Here is an 18856-nt window from a genome sequence, read left to right as displayed (position 1 = left end):
AGAGGATGGAGCTCGGCTGTTCTCAGTGGTGGCAGATGACAGAACAAGGAGCAATGGTCTCAAGTTGCAGTAGGGGAGGTCTAGGTTGGATATTAGGAAATACTATTTCACTAGGAGGGTAGAGAAGCACTGGAATGGGTTACCTAGGAAGGTGGTGGAATCTCCATCCTTAGAGGTTTTTAAGGCCCGGCTTGACAAAGCCCTGGCTGGGATGATTTAGTTGGTGTTGGTCCTGCTTTGAGCAGGGGATTGGACTAGATGACCTCCTGAGGTCTCTTCCAACCCTAATCTATGATTCTAAGCTTCTGGCTAGCTTTTGTTGCATCTCCACAGATGCAGGACGGTCGGAAGTTAAATTGTTCCATGATCTCTGCACTGCTGTGTTGTTACTTTATTACCAATCCTCCTCTTACTGTAAAACAGGGAAAACCTGTGCTGTGGCTGTTACTGAATTTACTTCACTTCATTCTTTTTCAGGCCATGGACCAGGCTTCTCTTAAAAACAGCGATGTTCTCATTCTGACAGGGCTTACCCAGATTCCCACCGCTAACCCAGACGGCATGGTGGGGGAGTTCTGCAGTAACCTGGGTAGGTCGCTATTGTAAGAAGCACTTTGCTTATTTTATAATCTTATTCATTGCTTTTGGTGGGAAATAATTCGGTGATTCCCGGAACTGAGTAAGTTGCCTGACTATATCTTCTGGCATAAAACTAGCTGTTTAGATTTTACGATGTGCTCCTGATGTCATTAATAAAGTGCCTTTAGAGACACAGGTTGTACCTGAAATGTTTTGGAATGGAGCAGGCTTAATGAGATTTAATCATCTGCTGCTCTTGGTTTGCTAAGTATGCAGCCTCGCTGCCAACCCACTACGTGTTGCCTAGGTTTTGAATAGACACCCTAGCTGAAATATTGCTGTTTCCTTCCTTCCCTTCCTTCCTTGCACACCATTTTTGTGCCTTTCTGTTTCTTTTCTTACACCTGGCTTACAAATATATCAGATGCAAACAGTACAATCTGCTTTATTTTTTATTTTATATATATTTATAGACCACAGAAATATAAAACCTAATCACAAGCTTTCACAGCTGCAAAAGCTGCTAATTGCAAGCTGTAACAGCAGAGTGTGAGTTGCAGCATTTCCCAGCCTGTTTCGAATGTGACATCTGACTTTTTTCCCCCCCTCTCTTCTCCTCCCAGTCCCGTCCCTTCCTGTGGTTACTCCTCTGGCCTCATGGTTTCTCCTCACAGATGTTCTGCTGCTTCTGCCTGTTCTTCTAACAAACACCTTTATTGTAAACTATATATTTTGAAGGAGGTCAGGATTGTAACAAAAATCACAACTTCACTCTTGTATAGTGAGGAACTCACAGGGATAGAAACCTAAATAAACTAAGCCTCACGTCACCATAGTTAGGTAAACAAGTATTATTAGCCCCATTTTACAGTTGGGGAATCCTGAGGCACATACGTTAGGTGACTTGCCCACGGTCACAAAGGAAGCCTGTGGCAGAGTTGGGAACGGAACCCAGGAATCTTGGCTCCTGCTTGCCAACTCCTGCTGACAAAAGCAGTAGATTGTAAATTCTCACCCATGCATAAATTCAAGCACAAAATCACTAGATGGATGTTCCCTCCCACTTTAAAGATTCTTTTTGAATCCCAATGTGGGGATATAATTCTAGTTAGAGGGCAAATTGTTGACCAAGGGATTTGCTGGATTCTCCACCACTTGAAGTTTTTACATCAAGAGTGGATGTCTTTCTAAAAGATATCTATGCTTCCATTCAACCACAGGACATTGGCCTTGCTATTACTGGATGAAATTCTATGGCTTCTGTTACACTGGGGGTCAAATTAGATGATCATAATGGTCACTGAGCATTAAAATCTGTGAATTGCTTGCGTTTTGTTATGCGACAAAGCAGACACACATTTTATTCCCTTTCCAATATCCTAAAATAACGGCATGTTTGTGACGATTAACATGTAGCTAAGATCAGGAGTGTAACTGCAAAAGCTTCACCTTCAGCTCAGTTTTCATTTTCATCACAGCACTCTGTGGCTTAGACACCCAACTCCCATTATTAGGGTCACATGCATGATTCCCCACCCTGAGCTTGTCTTCCAAGTCAGATTAGTTTACTGACAAACCACTTTTTACAGTGCTCAGCGCTATGAAAAGATGGACTTGTATTTGCATTGCCTTGGGCATCATCAGCAAAATTTCCAGACTCTGTCTGTGGGTGTGTTTTTATTCAGATGCCAATTTGACCTTGCACCGGCAGCTGTTGGAAATTCAAGTATCTTGTTTTGAGTTGTAAATTGAACCAACTTATTATGGAGTTACTGAACGAGATTAAATTTGAAATGCCAAGATTATAATACTATATTAAATTTTGAGGACATCATCAAGATAAATTGGGCTCAAAACTCTGCTTTCAGATACCCACATTGACATCTGTAGAAGTCACCCTGGTGTATCTGAGAGTAGATTTGCGTGTTACGGAGAGTCATGGATTAGGGTCCAGTTCTGTGGGCACGTAACTGACACTGTGCAAACAAAGATGGGATGATTTAGCTGGGAATTGGTCCTGCTTTGAGCAGGGGGTTGGACTAGATGACCTCTTGAGGTCCCTTCCAACTCTGATATTCTATGATTCTATGATTCTATGAAAGAATGTGTTGAACCAACATCTGGATAGAAAGAACCAACAATATTTATGCAAACCACTGCAGGGTCCGCAGCTAACATGTTTAATTATCTGTCATGCCCTCTACATCTCATCATGTAAAATTCAAAGAGATGCAACTCAAAGAAAGCGGTTTGGTCTGGCACAATTTTTTGACTGAAGTTTTTCGTAGGAAAAAGCCAGTTTGTCACAAACTGACATTTTTCATGGGAATGTATCTGGGTTGATGACACTTTCAGGAAGGTTTCTTGGGTGCAGGATTGAATTCCAAAGAGCCTCACCCTAGAATAACCAGTAGCTATGTGGGCGTCCCAGAGTCAAGTCCCTGCTCTGCCAGATTTGGAATAGGAACTTGAACCTGGGACTCTCACATCCCAGGAGAGGGCTCTAATTCCTGGGCTTTTGGCTATTCTGGGGTGGGGATGTCTTGCTGTTTTTGCAAAAAATGCCCAAAATTCTTGGTTTCCTCCCAGTGCGAAATGGGAAACTTTTTTAAATCTCAAATTTGTTGTGGGATGAGAAAAATGTTTCCTGTCCAACTGTAGTGTGTACAGAACAAAGCATTTGTGAAGACTTTCAGTGGGTCTGAATGCCCCAGTTTTATAGGTGCTGGGGTTCACTCTTAATATTTCATTTATGGTAGCACTTTAGAACCCCAGTCATGGATTAGGATCGAGCTGTGCTAGGTACTATATAGGCAAGTAACTGACACTGCGCAAACAAGTGATATCTGTTGAACCAACATCTGGATAGGCAGAACCAACAATGTTTATGCAAAACACTGCAAGTCTACAGCTCACGTGTTTAATTATCTGTCATGCCCTCTACATCTCATGAACGATGTAATATTCAGAGAGCTATAACTCAATGAAAGCAGTTAGGCACAACTAACCAAAATGGGGAGAAACTTCTACAAAAGGAAAAGGAGAAATCCAAGTAAGGCAGCAAATTGCCCGTCAGCCCCACTTTCAGCTGTCACATCAGCCAGACATGTAGCTTATGGCCATAAGATATTTTCTAGGAATAAACGTAAGACTTAAAACACTGAGCTGTGAATAAGTTAGAGCTATGCACATGAACTGTACTTAAAAGAAGGGATCGTTAAAATTGTGCTGTAGCGCAACCTGTCTGAGGAAGGAATGAGAGCAGACTAGATCTGAGCAGATGTTATAACTGGAAGAGATTCTTGCCATAGCCTGTAAACTCTGAGACTGTGAAGGAGCAAACTACCCCTTTAAGGGACAGACTGGAGTCTATGGCCGAAATAGCCTGGGGTGTAATCCAGAAGGCCCTGCCTGCCCTAGCGCTGGGCTCTTTGAACAGGAAGGCGAGCAAAAGAGGGGAGTAGAAGCCACGCAGGCTGCAGTGGGATGCGGTTTGTGTCTCAGGCCTGGCTACACCACACAGTGAGATTGACATAAGCTGCCTTGCATCGGCCTAGCTGTGTGGAAGGATCTTCACTTAAATTTGGCTCCCACTGACGTCAGAGTGTCTCTGCACCGATTTAGTAACACCACCTCGGTGAGCCGTGTCGACTCACAGTCGATGTAATTAGGTCAACACAGTGTCAGCGTAGACACCGCATTGCTTACGTCGACTGTTACTGGCCTCCAGGAGCTATCTCACAATGCCCCACACTGACAATACAAGTGCTCCTCCTGACAACGTGCACCGCTGACACAAGGAGCCAAGTGTACATGCACACAAGCGACTTAATAACTGCAGTGGCTGTATGCCGACGTAAGTTAGATCAACATAATTCTGTAGTGTAGACGTGGCCTCCGGCTCCAGGAGACCAGCCCAACCAGACAAGAGACTTGGTTTTGTGGTATTGGGAGCTCTGCACCAGGGTCCTGATGTGAGGACTTTCTGAACAGGTTATTGTAACTGCTCCTGACTTAAAATGGGACGTGCTATTTTGTTAACGGCGGGGGGGGTATTCTCCTTACCCTGGTCTGTTAAAGCAAACCTGTTGCCACCCCAATCAGGGGATGCAAAGGCGGGACACACTGACAGTGCCATGCCAGCCCACAGGGGCATTATCCACACCTTTTTACAGAGCCCGTTAAGCTTCTTCGAAAGCTTCTGCCAAATCCTGGCATAATCTTGTCCCTAGTTTAAATCCCTCCTCAAGCTGAGGGTGCCATTGTCGTCCCTGTTTAAATTGGGAAGAATGAAAGGCAGTGTCATCCAATCCTGATGTCAAGGGCTAGGTGTGAGGAGTTCTGGGCTCTGTTCTTGGCTCCAGCACTTCTTGCCTATAGTCACCCACTTCCTTGGGTTGAGATTGCATTTCTACAACATCATCCCGCAGGAGGTCAAAGTACTTTCTAACATTTAAGTCTCACAACGCTCGTGTGAGGCAGACAAGTATAAATTCCTCATCTGGAAAACGGGCATAGGGGGAGGTACAGGGAGTTAAATTTCCCCCCCAGCTGGCTTTGAAAATCTTAAGATTAAATCCTCTAGCTGGTTTTAAAAACAAAGGACGATTATTTTTATTCATTGTTATCAAAATGAAGTATTAGACTTTGCATGTGACCCAGAAGAGGACCAGAGCCACCCAGAGGATTCAGGGGGCCTGGGGCAAAGCAATTTTTACATAAAAAATGTTGCAATACTATATTCTTTACATTTCCAAATACATGATATTAACCACTGAAATACATTCAAAAATTAATTTTTAATAATTTGAAAATACACAAAATACCATTAAAGCATTTAATGTTTTTAAATAATGTATGTATATATTTGCAATTACATAATGGGCTGTCGCTGGGTGATGGTTGGTGCCAGTGGGCTGTCGCTGTCTGGGGGTGGTGCTGTTGCTGCCCAGGGCTGGGTGGGGAGCTGGGCTCTGGGTTGGGGGGTGCCCAGTTCACAGGGGCTGGGCTTGGAGCTGGGGGTCAGGGCTGCGGGGGGGGGGGAGAGTCGAGGGGTGCCCGGCTCAGAGGGGCTGGGGGTCAGGGCTGCGGGGAGGGTCAGGGGGTGTCCGGCTCAGAGGGGCTGGGCGCGGAGCAGGGGATCAGGGGGGTGTCCGACTCAGAGGGGCTGGGCTCTGAGCGGGGGGTCAGGGCTGGAGGGGGTCAGGGGGGTGTCCAGCTCAGAGGGGCTGGCCTCAGAGCTGGGGGTCAGGGCTGGGGGTGGGTCAGTGGGGTGTCCAGCTCAGAGGGGCTGGGCTCGGAGTGGGGGGTCAGGGGAGTGTCCGGCTCAGAGGGGCTGGGCTCGGAGCTGGGGGGTCAGAGCTGTGGGGGAGGGGAGTGTCCGGCTCAGAGGGGCTTACCATGCTGCTTCCTCCCGCCTCTCCCTTCCCCCCTCTCCCGGAGCCTCAGCGTGCCGTGTCTAGAAGCAGCCCTGGACAGAGCTAAAGTGGCGTGGCTACACGGGATCTGAGCTCCCGCCACTTGGCTGCAGCTTGCAGCCCCGCCCCCTTACCATGCGGCTCCGAGTGGGAGGAGCTCAGGCCCGAGGGGAGCCACTCCACTTTAACTCTGTCCCGGGCTACTCCTGGACATGGCGCGCTGAGGCGCCGGGGGGATGTGGGGAGGCGGGGGGGAGCCTCTGACATTCTTGTGGGGGCCCCTGAGGGGTCTGGGGCCTGGGGCAAATTGCCCCACTTGCCCCCCCCCCCCGGGCTGCCCTGAAGAGGACAGTAACCCCAGTCCTCTTCCTGACCTTCACTGATGTGTAATACAGCTCTGCTAAATACCGGGAAAGGCCTCTCTGACCCATTGTCGAAAAAAGTATGTAGTAAACGCAACTCCTATTTGAAGTTGGGCACCTAGGCACGTAGTGGCATTTTCAAAAGCTCCCATATACTTCTTTAGGCACCTAAATACCCCTAAAGTGCTAGATCTTTGCCCATATGAGTTTGTCAACCAATTGAAGTCACGGACGTAATTACAGCAAGATTTAATATATGCATTTCCAGCTCTTTCACAGGTTTTTGTTTAATGCTTTGATGCATAATATTACTGCTGCTGCATTTCAATTAATATCAGTAGATGGGTTTTGCCCCATGGCCATGGAAGAAATCCCAGTTCAGCAACGATTTCTCATTGAGATTGACAAGGGAGAAATGCTTTGTCATAAGGTGCTACAGCAATTGTGTAGCTGCATGCAGCCAGAGAAATAAAATGTTTCTCCTGGGCCACGCTCAGATCTATCTAGATTGCACAGGAAAATAATTATTTTCCACTTGTTCTCTGCTTGCCCATGACTTATACGGCTGACACCTTTTGCAGCTGCTCCTGTTGTGTTGAAGGGATTTAGAAGCATTTGCAACTTTAGAAAAGAAAATCCCTTCATGTTTGGGGTGGCTGGATCAGGTTTGAAAGAACTAGACTTTCTAACCACAAATTAAAATCCTCAGCCATTTATCTGAAATAGCAAAATTGAGTACACAACAATTTACAAGGTATGGGATCTTTCAGATGAGACCAAAGAACAGCTGTTCTGCATGGACACGAGTAGATTTCTAGCATGTTTTTTATGTCAGGAGTGTCTTTGGTCAGTTTCCTCAGTCAAAATTTCTCCTCTTGTGTACTGGCGCAGCACTGCCCTCTACTGGATGGAATATCAAACAGGCTCAAGTGTGTATCATAGGTCCCAAGACTAACAGAAGCTCCTTTTGCTCAAAGCTGTGCTTTCGCAGGAGGAGGGTCTGATTTTTGTCTCACTTAAGGCAGTGAAATCTTGAGGGGTCAGAAATCTGTCTACACACATTGCTCACTCTGTTAAGCAACATGTTGTGCACCAGTTATCTAGATAGCTGCTTTCCTGTGCCCTGTAGAGCTTTTTGGGATGAAAAGCACTTTTTGAAACCTGTTAATTCTCCCTTCTCTTTCTCCCTCAAGCTATGACTGTCCGGAATGGAGGAAACGTCCTGGTTCCATGTTATCCTTCTGGAGTGATATATGACCTGCTGGAGTGTCTATATCAGTACATCGACTCTGCAGGACTCTCCAATGTCCCCTTTTACTTCATCTCACCTGTTGCCAACAGCTCCCTGGAGTTCTCCCAGATCTTTGCCGAGTGGTAGGTGTTAGTGGGCTACTCTGTCAGACTGGATTCCAACGTACATATTACAGAAAAGGTGTGCAGAGTGAGCGCTGATAGCTGCCAATTCTGTCTACTTGGAACATTCCGGATATACACAACATAGGAATTATGTACACGCCTTTTCAGTTACAGGAATAGGTGTGCATAGGTGTTCTGTCATTAGAGTGGCATTAGGTCCAGTAGTATGTATGCTGAATCTGTTTAAAAACCACAGATCTGTTTGGCACTGGCACTCAGAGCCAGTGAGTAAATGACGCACTTGCTCAGAGTGACTTTCAGATGCATTTTTCTTGCCTATTGTGAGTCTCACTCAATTCTCCAAGGAGCATACACAGTCCAACTACATAAGCTGGTGCGTTTTTTTTATATTCCTAATTCAGATGAGCCATAGAACTGCGGGCCACTTGTGATGATTATGTATTTGTTAAGCCATAATAAGACCCTGTACGACACAAATAAGCTAATCCTTGCCTCAGAGATCTTTTGATCTGGAAGACAGAAAAACAAGGTGTGCTGGGAGAAACTGAGATGAGTGAATTCTTCTGGAAGTATTTGGATAAGGAAAGGATAAGATCTGATGGATTAAGAGGCCATGCTACTTTAAGCAAGAGTAGGGGAATCTAGTTTTTGGGCCCTAACCAAATTTCAGTGTAGGTATTCGAAATTATACCCATTGAATAGTACTGCAGTTAAACAGCTGCTGTATTTTATTTGACTGATGGCTGCACTTTAATAGTGAATTAAGTGATTCCTGTATACGTAGTTTGAGTCAAGGTGTTATAAAATTGCAAGACTGGTTAGTACTTTTTTTTTTTTTTTAAACAAGGACAGTGGTGTAGCAGCACAAAGCATAGCCGGCAAGTGGAAATCGTATTTTGTCAATTACATCTAGTTTGCAGAATTCAGACGCTTAATAGTTTACTGAAATTCTAGAATATTTATTATTCGAGGCCAGTTTAAAACATACTTTAATGCTACTTGTACGGTAATTTATCTTCAAAAGTCAGTAGAGACGCTACTAATCCTCAGACATTCTTAATAGGTAAAATATTTACCTTGTTCACAGAAAACCGAAGCAGAGGTTGTGACTTCTCTAAAACCACAGATAGATTTGGGGTTAGAACTGAGGAATTCCTGTCTGACAATCCCATGATAGTCTGCTAGATCAAGGGCTTTGTCCACACTTTGACCTAGGTCAAAACACTCTACAGTGTGTGGCTGGCTAGTGCACATTACATCCATCTGGACAAGCCCCAAACTGCTTAATTTTTTGGTGCAGTGGGAATTTTTCTCAGTTATTTAGACCTAGTTTTGTTGCTATGTAATAAAAATTAAGAAATGTATCATGCTGGTAGGGTTCCTTTGCTGGATTTCCTAGGACAAGTCACCAAGATAATGTTACTATATTATACAATTGCATCATCACCTAGACCACTGCCAGATCTGCTCTCTTAGTCTACCTCCCAAGACGGAATGAATCGAATGATCTTGCTGAAGTCAGTCAATAGCTTTTACTATCTAACTTGTGAAAGGAATGCTTGACGCAAAATAGCCGATGACAGTGAACATCATGGAGGGATGAGAGAAGCAGTTTGCTAGCCTTATACCCACAATACTGAAATGTATACAGGGGGACTAGTTTACAGCAAATGGAAGGGTGAAATCTTTGAGAAGACAGTTGAATCCTTTGAATAGGTTTTTTTGTGAGGGTTATTGGGGTTTGCAGGGTATTGAATGAGAATCGGTGAGGTCCTACTGTATGTGAGATGTTATTCGGCATTCACTGACATATCCATTTTCACAGGCAAGAGGACTCTATTTATTAACTATTTATAAATGGTTCAAAGCAATTTCAGCCCCGTACTGACATACACCTTCTTTAGATCATAATACCCACCCACCCAAGCATCTTCTCTTTCTTTTGTTGTTTCCAGTCCCCCCTGTTAAAGTGGGAGGCTTTGTGCTGCAGGTCACGGAAGTGGGATGACTGTCCAGAAAATCTTAACAGTAGATGGCAGCAGATACTGCAGTATGTTTGTTTCTAACCCAGGTTTTTTCCCCTCCTTTTTAAAGGCTGTGTCATAATAAACAGACGAAGGTGTATCTCCCGGAACCTCCCTTTCCTCATGCTGAGGTAAGCCAACACAGAGGCACCGTGTGTGATCAGTGCCAAGATTTAGGTGGGTTCCTAAAAGCCAGAGCTCCACGAGCCCATTCTCTTTCTGTGACTAATTCTTTTGGATCGGTGAAATAGTCCTTTTGACTGTCGGTCACTCAATGTGGCTTTCATTCCATTATTTATAAAAATCGTTTTTGGGGAGGAAGCTGTCAGAATGTACCATTAACCCTGCCATTATTATCGTAAGCCTGATGAAAATGTTACTACGCAATATCCATTTTACCTGCCTTCGTGGAAAGGGGTCCGATATCAACATGTTTGTTTTCCCTTATTGAACTCTGAGTAGAAATATGCTCTTTGTTCAAACCAAGCCACTCGTTTCAAAGTGCCTAGAGACTAAACCTTGCTGTTGGGGATGAAGCTACCTTCCTAATTGACATGGGCACTCGTGTTGTCTAGAGTTAAGAAACTATTAATCTCTATTTCAAGATGCCTTTATCAATATACAAGGAGCTTAAATCGTAAGTGTCTGCTATTTGCAAAGGAGTGTCCTGGGTGAGCATGTTGCGGAAGCAAGTAAGATTGCTTGACTGCTGGCCCTTTGGGGTCCTTGCAGAATCAAGGTGTGCATCTCGGGAGCAAAACTTAAATAGATGTGACACAACTTCTGCCTTCAAAGAGACTTTTAGATAGAATCCATGTATTGATGGGAACCAATATATCTCCACTTAGAGTAAACGGGAGGCACAGGGGTGAGGACTGAGGAGTGTAGATAGAGGTGGCTTTTCTGAGAGAAGAAGGCTAAATTTTCAGAGGAGCCTCTATCTTGTATCAGAGATCGAGCAATTTTGCGCATGCATATTTTGTAGGCTGGCTTGTGTGTATAAATTCCATCATTCGTGCTCAAAAACCATGTGTAAATGCTTTCATGTGCATAGCTGCAGTCACATAGGTGGAGGCCTCAGATTCAATGCCTTGACCAACACCACCGTCTTTTGCTCTGAGGGGTTTGACCAGTGACCCATCCTTGGAGATGGGTTGGAAATCTCCACTGTCTACCACCTGTATACCTTGCTTTGAGGGCCTGGTGGGTTCCTGTGACATGGATATTGATCTTAACGGTGTTTATAAACTCTTTCACTGTCCGATATTAGGTAGGTTCAGAGTTATTTTAAACAGGGGCCTTGGTTTTACTTGATTACTTGGCAAATCACAAAAACATTTATTCAAATTAAAAGTTTAGTGACTAAACACAAGAAGGAACAAGAAATTAAAGCAGACCTTTATATTGAAGCTGTGATGGAGTGATTATGCAAAACAAATGTAGACTTTAATCATGATTTTGACTGTCTTCTTTTGGAGACAAAATATCAGTCTTATTTTCAGAACAACCTTTCTTTGATGAAAAAGAAAGGATGACTTTTTGATGTGTAGAGAGCATTTACTTATCCTGTTCTTAAGAGACACAAGGTGGAGAAGAGACAATAGAAAAGATGGGTGAAATATGGCTTTTGATGATGGTTTTTGAAACGCTGGACTGCTGGTTAGCGATGAGTGAACGCTTTTGGCTGGCAAGTTGGCCACAACACTTGCTGCTTGGATCCTGGCTTATGATCTGGTCAGGGAGTCCTCAGATTGGATCTTTTCTCCTTAAACAAGGCAGGCTTGGATGAATACAGTATAGTTGACTTCGGGATTCGATGAAACGCCAAGAGAGTGAGAGAGAAGCTAAAAGGAATTAAAGGGGGGCAGAAAATAACACAACAAGGGCAGGGAAAATGATGCAGGATCTTATGTGTGTCTGCAGTGCTGGCAGTCGCAGATCCCCACTGATGGGCTGAGGATTGAATGTCATAATAATGTGATGACTTTCAGCACTCACAGGTGAAAACAAAATTAAGGCCAGCCCGCCAGCCTTGCTCTCAGAAAGAAAGTCCTTTACATGAGCCAAAATGAGTGGCAGTTCAAAGGGATGGGCTGGGATGGAATGCAAGGTGGGTCGGGAGATGAGTGGGAGAACTGATCTGAACACGTCTTTTCCAAAGTCTCTCTTTAAGAAACCCAAAAGGGGGAAAAGTGGGCATCCTTGTTCATTGCCCACATTATTTTGTCCAACAATTAGGCCTCAAAGCTGTCACACCAATTCTGGTCTATTAACTTCTGATTCCACATCTTTTTTTTTTTTTACCAAGCTTAATTTCAACAGTCCTTGGATTATATCAATGTGGCCTTCTTGGCTTAAACCAGGGGTTCTCAAACTTGGGGTCACGACCCCTCAGAGGGTCGTGAGGTTATTATCTGGGGGATCGTGAGCTGTCAGCCTCCATCCCAAACCCCACTTCACCTCCAGCATTTATAATAGTGTTAAATAAAAAAAAAAAGTGTTTTTAATTTATAAGGGGGGGTCGCACTCAGAGGCTTGCTGTGTGAAAGGGGTCACCACTAGAAAAGTTTGAGAACCACTGGTTTAAACTAATCTGGCTTCTTTGTCTGATTCTCTTGCACTTGTTACAGCATTGTGTTGTAAATAACTTGACCTATTTTTCTTGGTCATTGTATCATCTTATGAACTTACACATACTTTTTATATTTGAGTTCGCAATAGGGCTACGCTTTGTAGGCCCAATAGTCACAACGTTCCCATTGAATAGGAGTAGGATCTGGTCCCTAATGTTCATTCTTTCCAGGTGCTGAACTATATTTCAAACAAGGTATGCAGTGAATCAAGAATAATGGAAATGTCCACAGCTAACACCCACACACTGTTCTTAAAAACTTACCCTCGTAAATCAAGTTCCAAAGCCTTTTCTCAGAGTGCAAGACACTCCAGCCATACTTTCTGCTTTACCCTGCATCTCTCTGCTTTCCAAAGTGTCCTTGTTGGTCCACAGCATGTCTCTGAAGTGCCTTCTGTTTCTCTGTATGCTTCCTTCCTATCGCCTACCAAAGGTTTTAAGGCTTCACAACTTTTTTTCCACAACACCCAATAAACTGCTTGGTGAAAAAATATCCACCATCAAAGGGTGGATTAATTAAGCAGTCTGTCATGAGGGGTGCGTATGTTTATGCTGTGTTAACTGCATCCTCTTATTTTAGTGGAGCGTCTTTAATTCCCTGGGTGGCGTGTTGATAATCAGATACCTCCAAACTATTTTACTGCTGTTAAAAAATTTGTCAGCTCCATGTGTAGATTAAGTTATAATTAATAATTAATAGAGATATCCCACCTCCTAGAAATGGAAGGGACCTTGAAAGGTCATCAAGTCCAGCCCCCTGCCTTCACTAGCAGGACCAAGTACTGATTTTGCCCCAGATCCCTAAGTGGCCCCCTCAAGGATTGAACTCACAACCCTGGGTTTAGCAGGCCAATGCTCAAACCACTGAACTATCCCTCCCCCCCAAAGTTAATTGCTTTGATATCTAAAAATTGTGAGATACAATTAGAATATTTCCAGTGTTAAGATTAGAGATTGATCTATCCCCGTAAGAAATTTCCTGTGGTCTAAGACCTCTCAAAACCCATATGAACTATGGAGCTGAGCTAAAAATTCTTTGGCTGCAGCCTAGACTGTCAGTTTCACTGACTTTTAATATAAAATACCTTTCTCCCCTCACCCACAGAAGAGGCAGTAAAATCACCCTGGGGACAGTGGTGAGGATATGTTACAGCTAAAACAGTGTCTTTATTCCAGGAATTACTATAAACAGCAACAATTGAATTCCAAACTGTTATATTAACACCGCAATGTATAAAGATGCTGTAGCACTATCTAGTAAAATCTCAGGTAATTCACTTCAAGACAGTATGATTATGGAGGTGGGAATAATTTATACCCCTGATCCAGTCCATTTAAGTCAATAGAAAGATTTACTACAGTGGGCTTTGGATCAGGCTTCTGATGGGAAATGAGGGAATGACTTGACCGGGACTGTTACGGGTATAGACAGGCCATTGTTTTGTTCTGTGCCTACCACTCTGGGATCCTGGTCCATGACTACGGCTCCTGGGCACTATGGTAATACACATAATTCATAAGGACAAATAGTATAGCGAGTACTGCTGATTCCACAGTAATGCCCTCTAACACACATGTGGGGTTTGTAGCTACAACTGGTGTGTGCACTGGGGATTTGAACTGTCCTCTGCTGGCCCCTGGTGATGGAATCAAGGCTCTAATGGGTCTCTTCATTGCTAATTCCTGTCGTTTACTAACCACTTTGCAAATTCAGGTTTTATAGTGGTGACAAGTGCTCAGGCACATAGAAAACTTGCCCCATATTAAAAAGTGCATGATGAGTCTGCTAGTCCATCTAGGGCAGAGGTTTTCAACCTGTGAGGTGTGCCCCCTTTCATGGGAGTGAGCAGCAATGCCAGACAGCGTGGGCCAGCCTCACGCCACCTCCACCCCCTGATTCGCCTCTTTTTATCTGGGGTGGGGGGCGGGGCAACCAAAAATTGTAACTCAAGGGGGGGAGAAGGGGGAGCTCAGCTCAAAAAGTTTGAAAACCACTGATCTAGGGCTTCTGGTAAGGTCATAAATTACAGGAGTGAGGTGCACTTCAGGAGAACACACAGATCAGATTTATAGCCCCCAAGTTTGCTTCCTTTTATTTTATAAAATACATGGATCCAACTTTATTAAAAAAAGCGGTAAACACCTACAACCCACTCCCCCAAGAACTACCACATCCCTGTGCAGGCTCCAGTGCTCTCCACTATGCATTTGTTTACTCTTTGCATTTGGGTAGCTTTCAGGGAGGCAATTATCTGCTATTATCCTGATTGGTTCCCTGAGCTGCAATGCAATCCTCCTTATTGTGCTCCCATATCCACTGATGGTTTACTATTACCAGGCTGTGTAAAAGGGGTGGAGGTGCATCTGGTTTGGTTTTGGTTTTTTTCCTTTTGGGAAATGTAGAAGCTAGACTGAAAAATATAAACAAAGGAAAAAACTCTGGTAATTGAGGCAGTGTGTGAGTATCTGCAAGGTATTTATATGGCCTCTGTGAGATAGGAAAGTACTAGTGTTCCCATTGTACAGAGGGGGAAATCAGAGGCTAAGTGACTTGCCCAAGGTCATACACGCAGTACCTGTGGTGGAGCAGGGACTTGAACCCAGTTCTCCCAAGTTCTAGGTTAGAGTCCTAACCATTAGACCAGGAGTAGGCAACCTATGGCACACGTGCCGAAGGTGGCACGTGAGCTGATTTTCAGTGGCACTCTCTCTGCCCAGGTCCTGGCCACCGCTCCGGGGGCCTCTGCATTTTAATTTAATTTTAAATTAAGTTTCTTAAACATTTTAAAAACCTCACTTACTTTACATACAACAATAGTTTAGTTATATATTATAGACTTATAGAATGAGACCTTCTAAAAACGTTAACATGTATTACTGGCGCGCAAAACCTTAAATCAGAGTGAATAAATGAAGACTCGGCACACCACTTCTGAAAAGTTGCCGATCCCTGCATTAGACCATCCTGTCTGTGTGTGTGTGCGCGCGTGTGCGCAGATACATAATTTCTTTTTAAATCCATGAATCAATCATTTCATGGGAAGGGGACTGTTCAATGGGAATTCAAGGGCACTGTTAATGAGTATCAGAAACATGAATTAAATTATCACTTGTATGGAAACAGCATTTAGATAGGACTCTTTCTGATAGAATAATTGTATGGCGCTTTTTTCAATGGTAGCTTTATCGCATTTGAACAGAGATCAGCTGATGAGCTTGGAGCATCTTTTGGGAGAGTGGAGTAAGAGAAATTACTCAAATGCGCATGTTAGTTATTTAGATGAGCAGCAGCAAGGTGCTTGGTGCTGTATGCCAGTGGAGGAGGGTAGTCCTGGAAACTGAGGCCCTCTATCCACAAAACAAATACAGTATAGGCAGCAGGGTCCAGTCTGCTCCATCACCCAGATAAATGTCCAGTTCTTTTTTTGTTTTTTTGTCATTCGAAGCTTCTATCTTTGGGGCAATACCTTGGGAGCAGTGAGTTACCCAGGTGGGTAACCATTACTCTTATTATATGAGAAGGTAAATAGAAGTACCTGACTTGCCTTCTCTACCATTCATACACCTCGGCCCTTTCTCCTCTTCTGTCTCCTCTCTAAACTAAATCTTTCCAATCTGCTCCATCTCTCCAAGCCTCTAACTCTCGTCACCGGTCTCTGAACCCCCTTATTTCTGCTATATCTTTTGTGAGATGGGATGACATAAAATGGACGTGGAATTCTACCCCTCAGAGCACGCTCAACACTTCCTCTCCCTCCTTGTTGTTTATGCCTTTCACCTAATTGTAGATATATAGCATGTCTCCTCCCTTTGATCATGACATAGCATTCGTTGTTCTCCTGGTTTCCTAATGTCACTGAATTGATTGTATAGGGAATCCTACTCTTCCACTATTGCAGGCAAGAAACCCAGGCTAAGATTTTCAAAGCGACCTAGTAATATAGTTAATGGAAATTGGATGCTCAAATGCCTTGAGCAGCTTTGAAAATTTCTGCTGTTTTTTTTTTACTAGAGCAGCTGTTAAATGGGAAAGTTTTTCAAGTGAGTTTCTCCATAATGGCTGGGCCTGCAAGTCTCTGCTGCAAGAAAGTTAGTATCTGCCAGTAGGATTTTAGTGGACACTGCAGCCAGTAATTTCTCAAGAGGAAGAGCAGAGGTATGGGAAGGGCAATATGATGGGAAAATATTCAAAAATGGATGACCAATATCTGGACAGTTCTCGCCTCTGTTCATACAGCTGCACCAGTTCTGTTTTCACAAGCAGTTTTTGTGACTGGAAGGGCTAAGAGCTTGTACTGAGGCAACTTTAGAAGCGTCTACCAAGTTAAAAAACAAAATGAAACAAATATTTTCAGTTTAGGGGATTAGTAAAGAGAGATGGATGGAGTCTTTTACCTCTAGGACGCTGCTTTGACTCTAGTCCAGAGACAAAATTTTCAAATGTGACTAAGGGCTTGACTACATGTGAAAATTAACCTGGAATAAGGTAGGGTGTGAGTTTAAAGCAGATGAATCATTCTTGCTTTAACTTCGTGTGTGGATGCTCTTATTCTGAAATAAGAGTGCCTTATTCCAAACTAGCTTAATTCACTGCCAAGGAGAAATGGCTAGAAAATAGGCTATTGTTTTTTGACTGCAAGTAGCTGGGGTGGAAGTAATTTGGATTGTTTGCGATGGAAAAACTAGCACTCTTTAGCTCAATCTTTGTTTCCTTCCTTCATCTACTGGCTCCAGCTCACCATATTCAAAGCAATAAATACCAGGAATTAAGTGACGCTTCTACAGCAAAAGGCCTCTGTTAGAGGTGGCCTATAGAGGGGACAAGGAAGGTGAAGTAAAACATGCATCACTCCCTCCCTCCTTGATAAAATAGAGGCATAGCTATCAGAATTTTTGGATGCAGAACGCACACACAATAAATGGCAATAAATTTTGGCTTTGCTGAACAAAGGGTACACAATGGTTACATAGATTTATCCAGTTCATAGTAGCCGTTACTGACCCCGTAAATCATGTCTACTGCTTTAAAGGGAAACATAGCCATTTGGGATTTTTTAAAAAAACCACACAACAAAAAACTCCCCATAGTTTAGGTTCAATACACTTTACTGTCTCTTATCTCTGAAGCTTTCAGTCAATAAAGAATCTTTCCACAGAAAGAGGGGTCCTAAAGGTTTCATGTTTCTGAAAGCTAAAGCTTCAAGACGCAATTTTGAAGATACAGATTGGATAAGCACCAGCCAATGCTGCTGACCCTGGCTTGTTGCAGATGGTGCCGTTTTTAACATGGTTTGGTAATCATTGTTATGCTTCTGTATATTAAAGAGAGAAGGTGGGTGAGGTAATATCTTTTTATTAGACTGACTTTTGTTGGAGAGAGAGAGACAAGCTTTCAAGCTTACAGGAGCTCGTCCATGTAAGTGAAAAAGCTTGTCTCTTTCACCAACTGAAGTTGGTCCAAAAAAAGATATTACCTCATTCACCTTCTCTCTCTAATATCCTGGGACTAGCATGGCTAGAAGTGCACTGCAAACAATTCTCTTCTCTTAGACATTTTCAAATGGGTTCATGTAGCCCATTTCCTCTTCAGATCTCAAAGACATTTACAAATTTTCACCAATTAAATCCCCCTAATACGCTGGTGAGATAGAGAAGTATTAGTTGTTAGGCCCATTTTACAGATTTAATTTTCTGCCTTTTTTTTTTTTTTTTTTTTTTTGAGTAACTAGAATGGATCATTCCAGACATTATCAAGCAACCAGGTGTTTCTCATGTGTGCGAGGTCTCTAATGTTTTTATGTATGGCCGGCAGTCATACTACCTCAGGCCATGGCTTCATCAGATACCACAACTTGGAGCAGTCCTGATCAATAACTTTTTGGGACCTCCATGAAACACATCATCCTGCAAGGGATAGTGGTGGGGGGAGGGATAGCTCAGTGGTTTGAGCATTGGCCTGTTAAACCCAGGGTTGTGAGCTCAATCCTTGAGGGGGCCACTTGGAGATTTGGGGCAAAATCAGTACTTGGTCCTGCTAGTGAAGGCAGGGGGCTGGATTCGATGACCTTTCAAGGTCCCTTCCAGTTCTAGGAGATGGGATATCTCCACTCTTTATTATTATTAAGTAGCATCTTCTTGAATCAGTCCTGAATGAATGCCCCCATACTTGATGATTACCTGTTCTGTTCATTCCCTGAGGGCACCTGACATTGATCACTGTCAGAAGAAAGGATACTAGGCTAGATGGACCTTTGGTCTGATCCTGTATGGCCGTTCTTATGTACTGTGCTGGAGCATACAGTGCTGCTGGAGATATAAAACCAAGGCCCAAGACATTTGTGATCATTTAAAGAATCTCTGGCTTTCATGATAAGCACAAGAAGCTGCTTTGAAGGTGCTCAGAGGCTTGGAAGGTGGATTAGTGAGCAGGGTGCAGGTGAGATGGCCAGAGTTGCACAACAAATT

At 43.5% G+C, this 18856-nt stretch overlaps 1 protein-coding gene across 3 annotated transcripts in view; it reads left to right on the top strand.

Annotated features, from left to right (window-relative positions):
• The window catches only part of INTS9 (integrator complex subunit 9), an 84498-nt gene that overhangs the window by 40881 nt on the left and 24761 nt on the right, over nucleotides 1-18856 (top strand). For all 3 annotated transcript variants that reach the window (XM_008171860.4, XM_065590115.1, XM_008171861.4), the window contains 3 exons: nucleotides 478-589; nucleotides 7552-7732; nucleotides 9830-9890. In XM_008171860.4, the coding sequence (XP_008170082.1) occupies nucleotides 478-589; nucleotides 7552-7732; nucleotides 9830-9890 (354 nt within the window). The remainder of the gene's footprint in view (nucleotides 1-477; nucleotides 590-7551; nucleotides 7733-9829; nucleotides 9891-18856) is intronic.

This window comes from Chrysemys picta, chromosome 3 (genome assembly GCF_011386835.1).
Source record: "Chrysemys picta bellii isolate R12L10 chromosome 3, ASM1138683v2, whole genome shotgun sequence".
NCBI lineage: Eukaryota > Metazoa > Chordata > Testudines > Emydidae > Chrysemys > Chrysemys picta.
The sequence above is the reverse complement of the archived record's forward strand: the minus strand, read 5'-3'. Positions and strand labels throughout refer to the sequence as shown.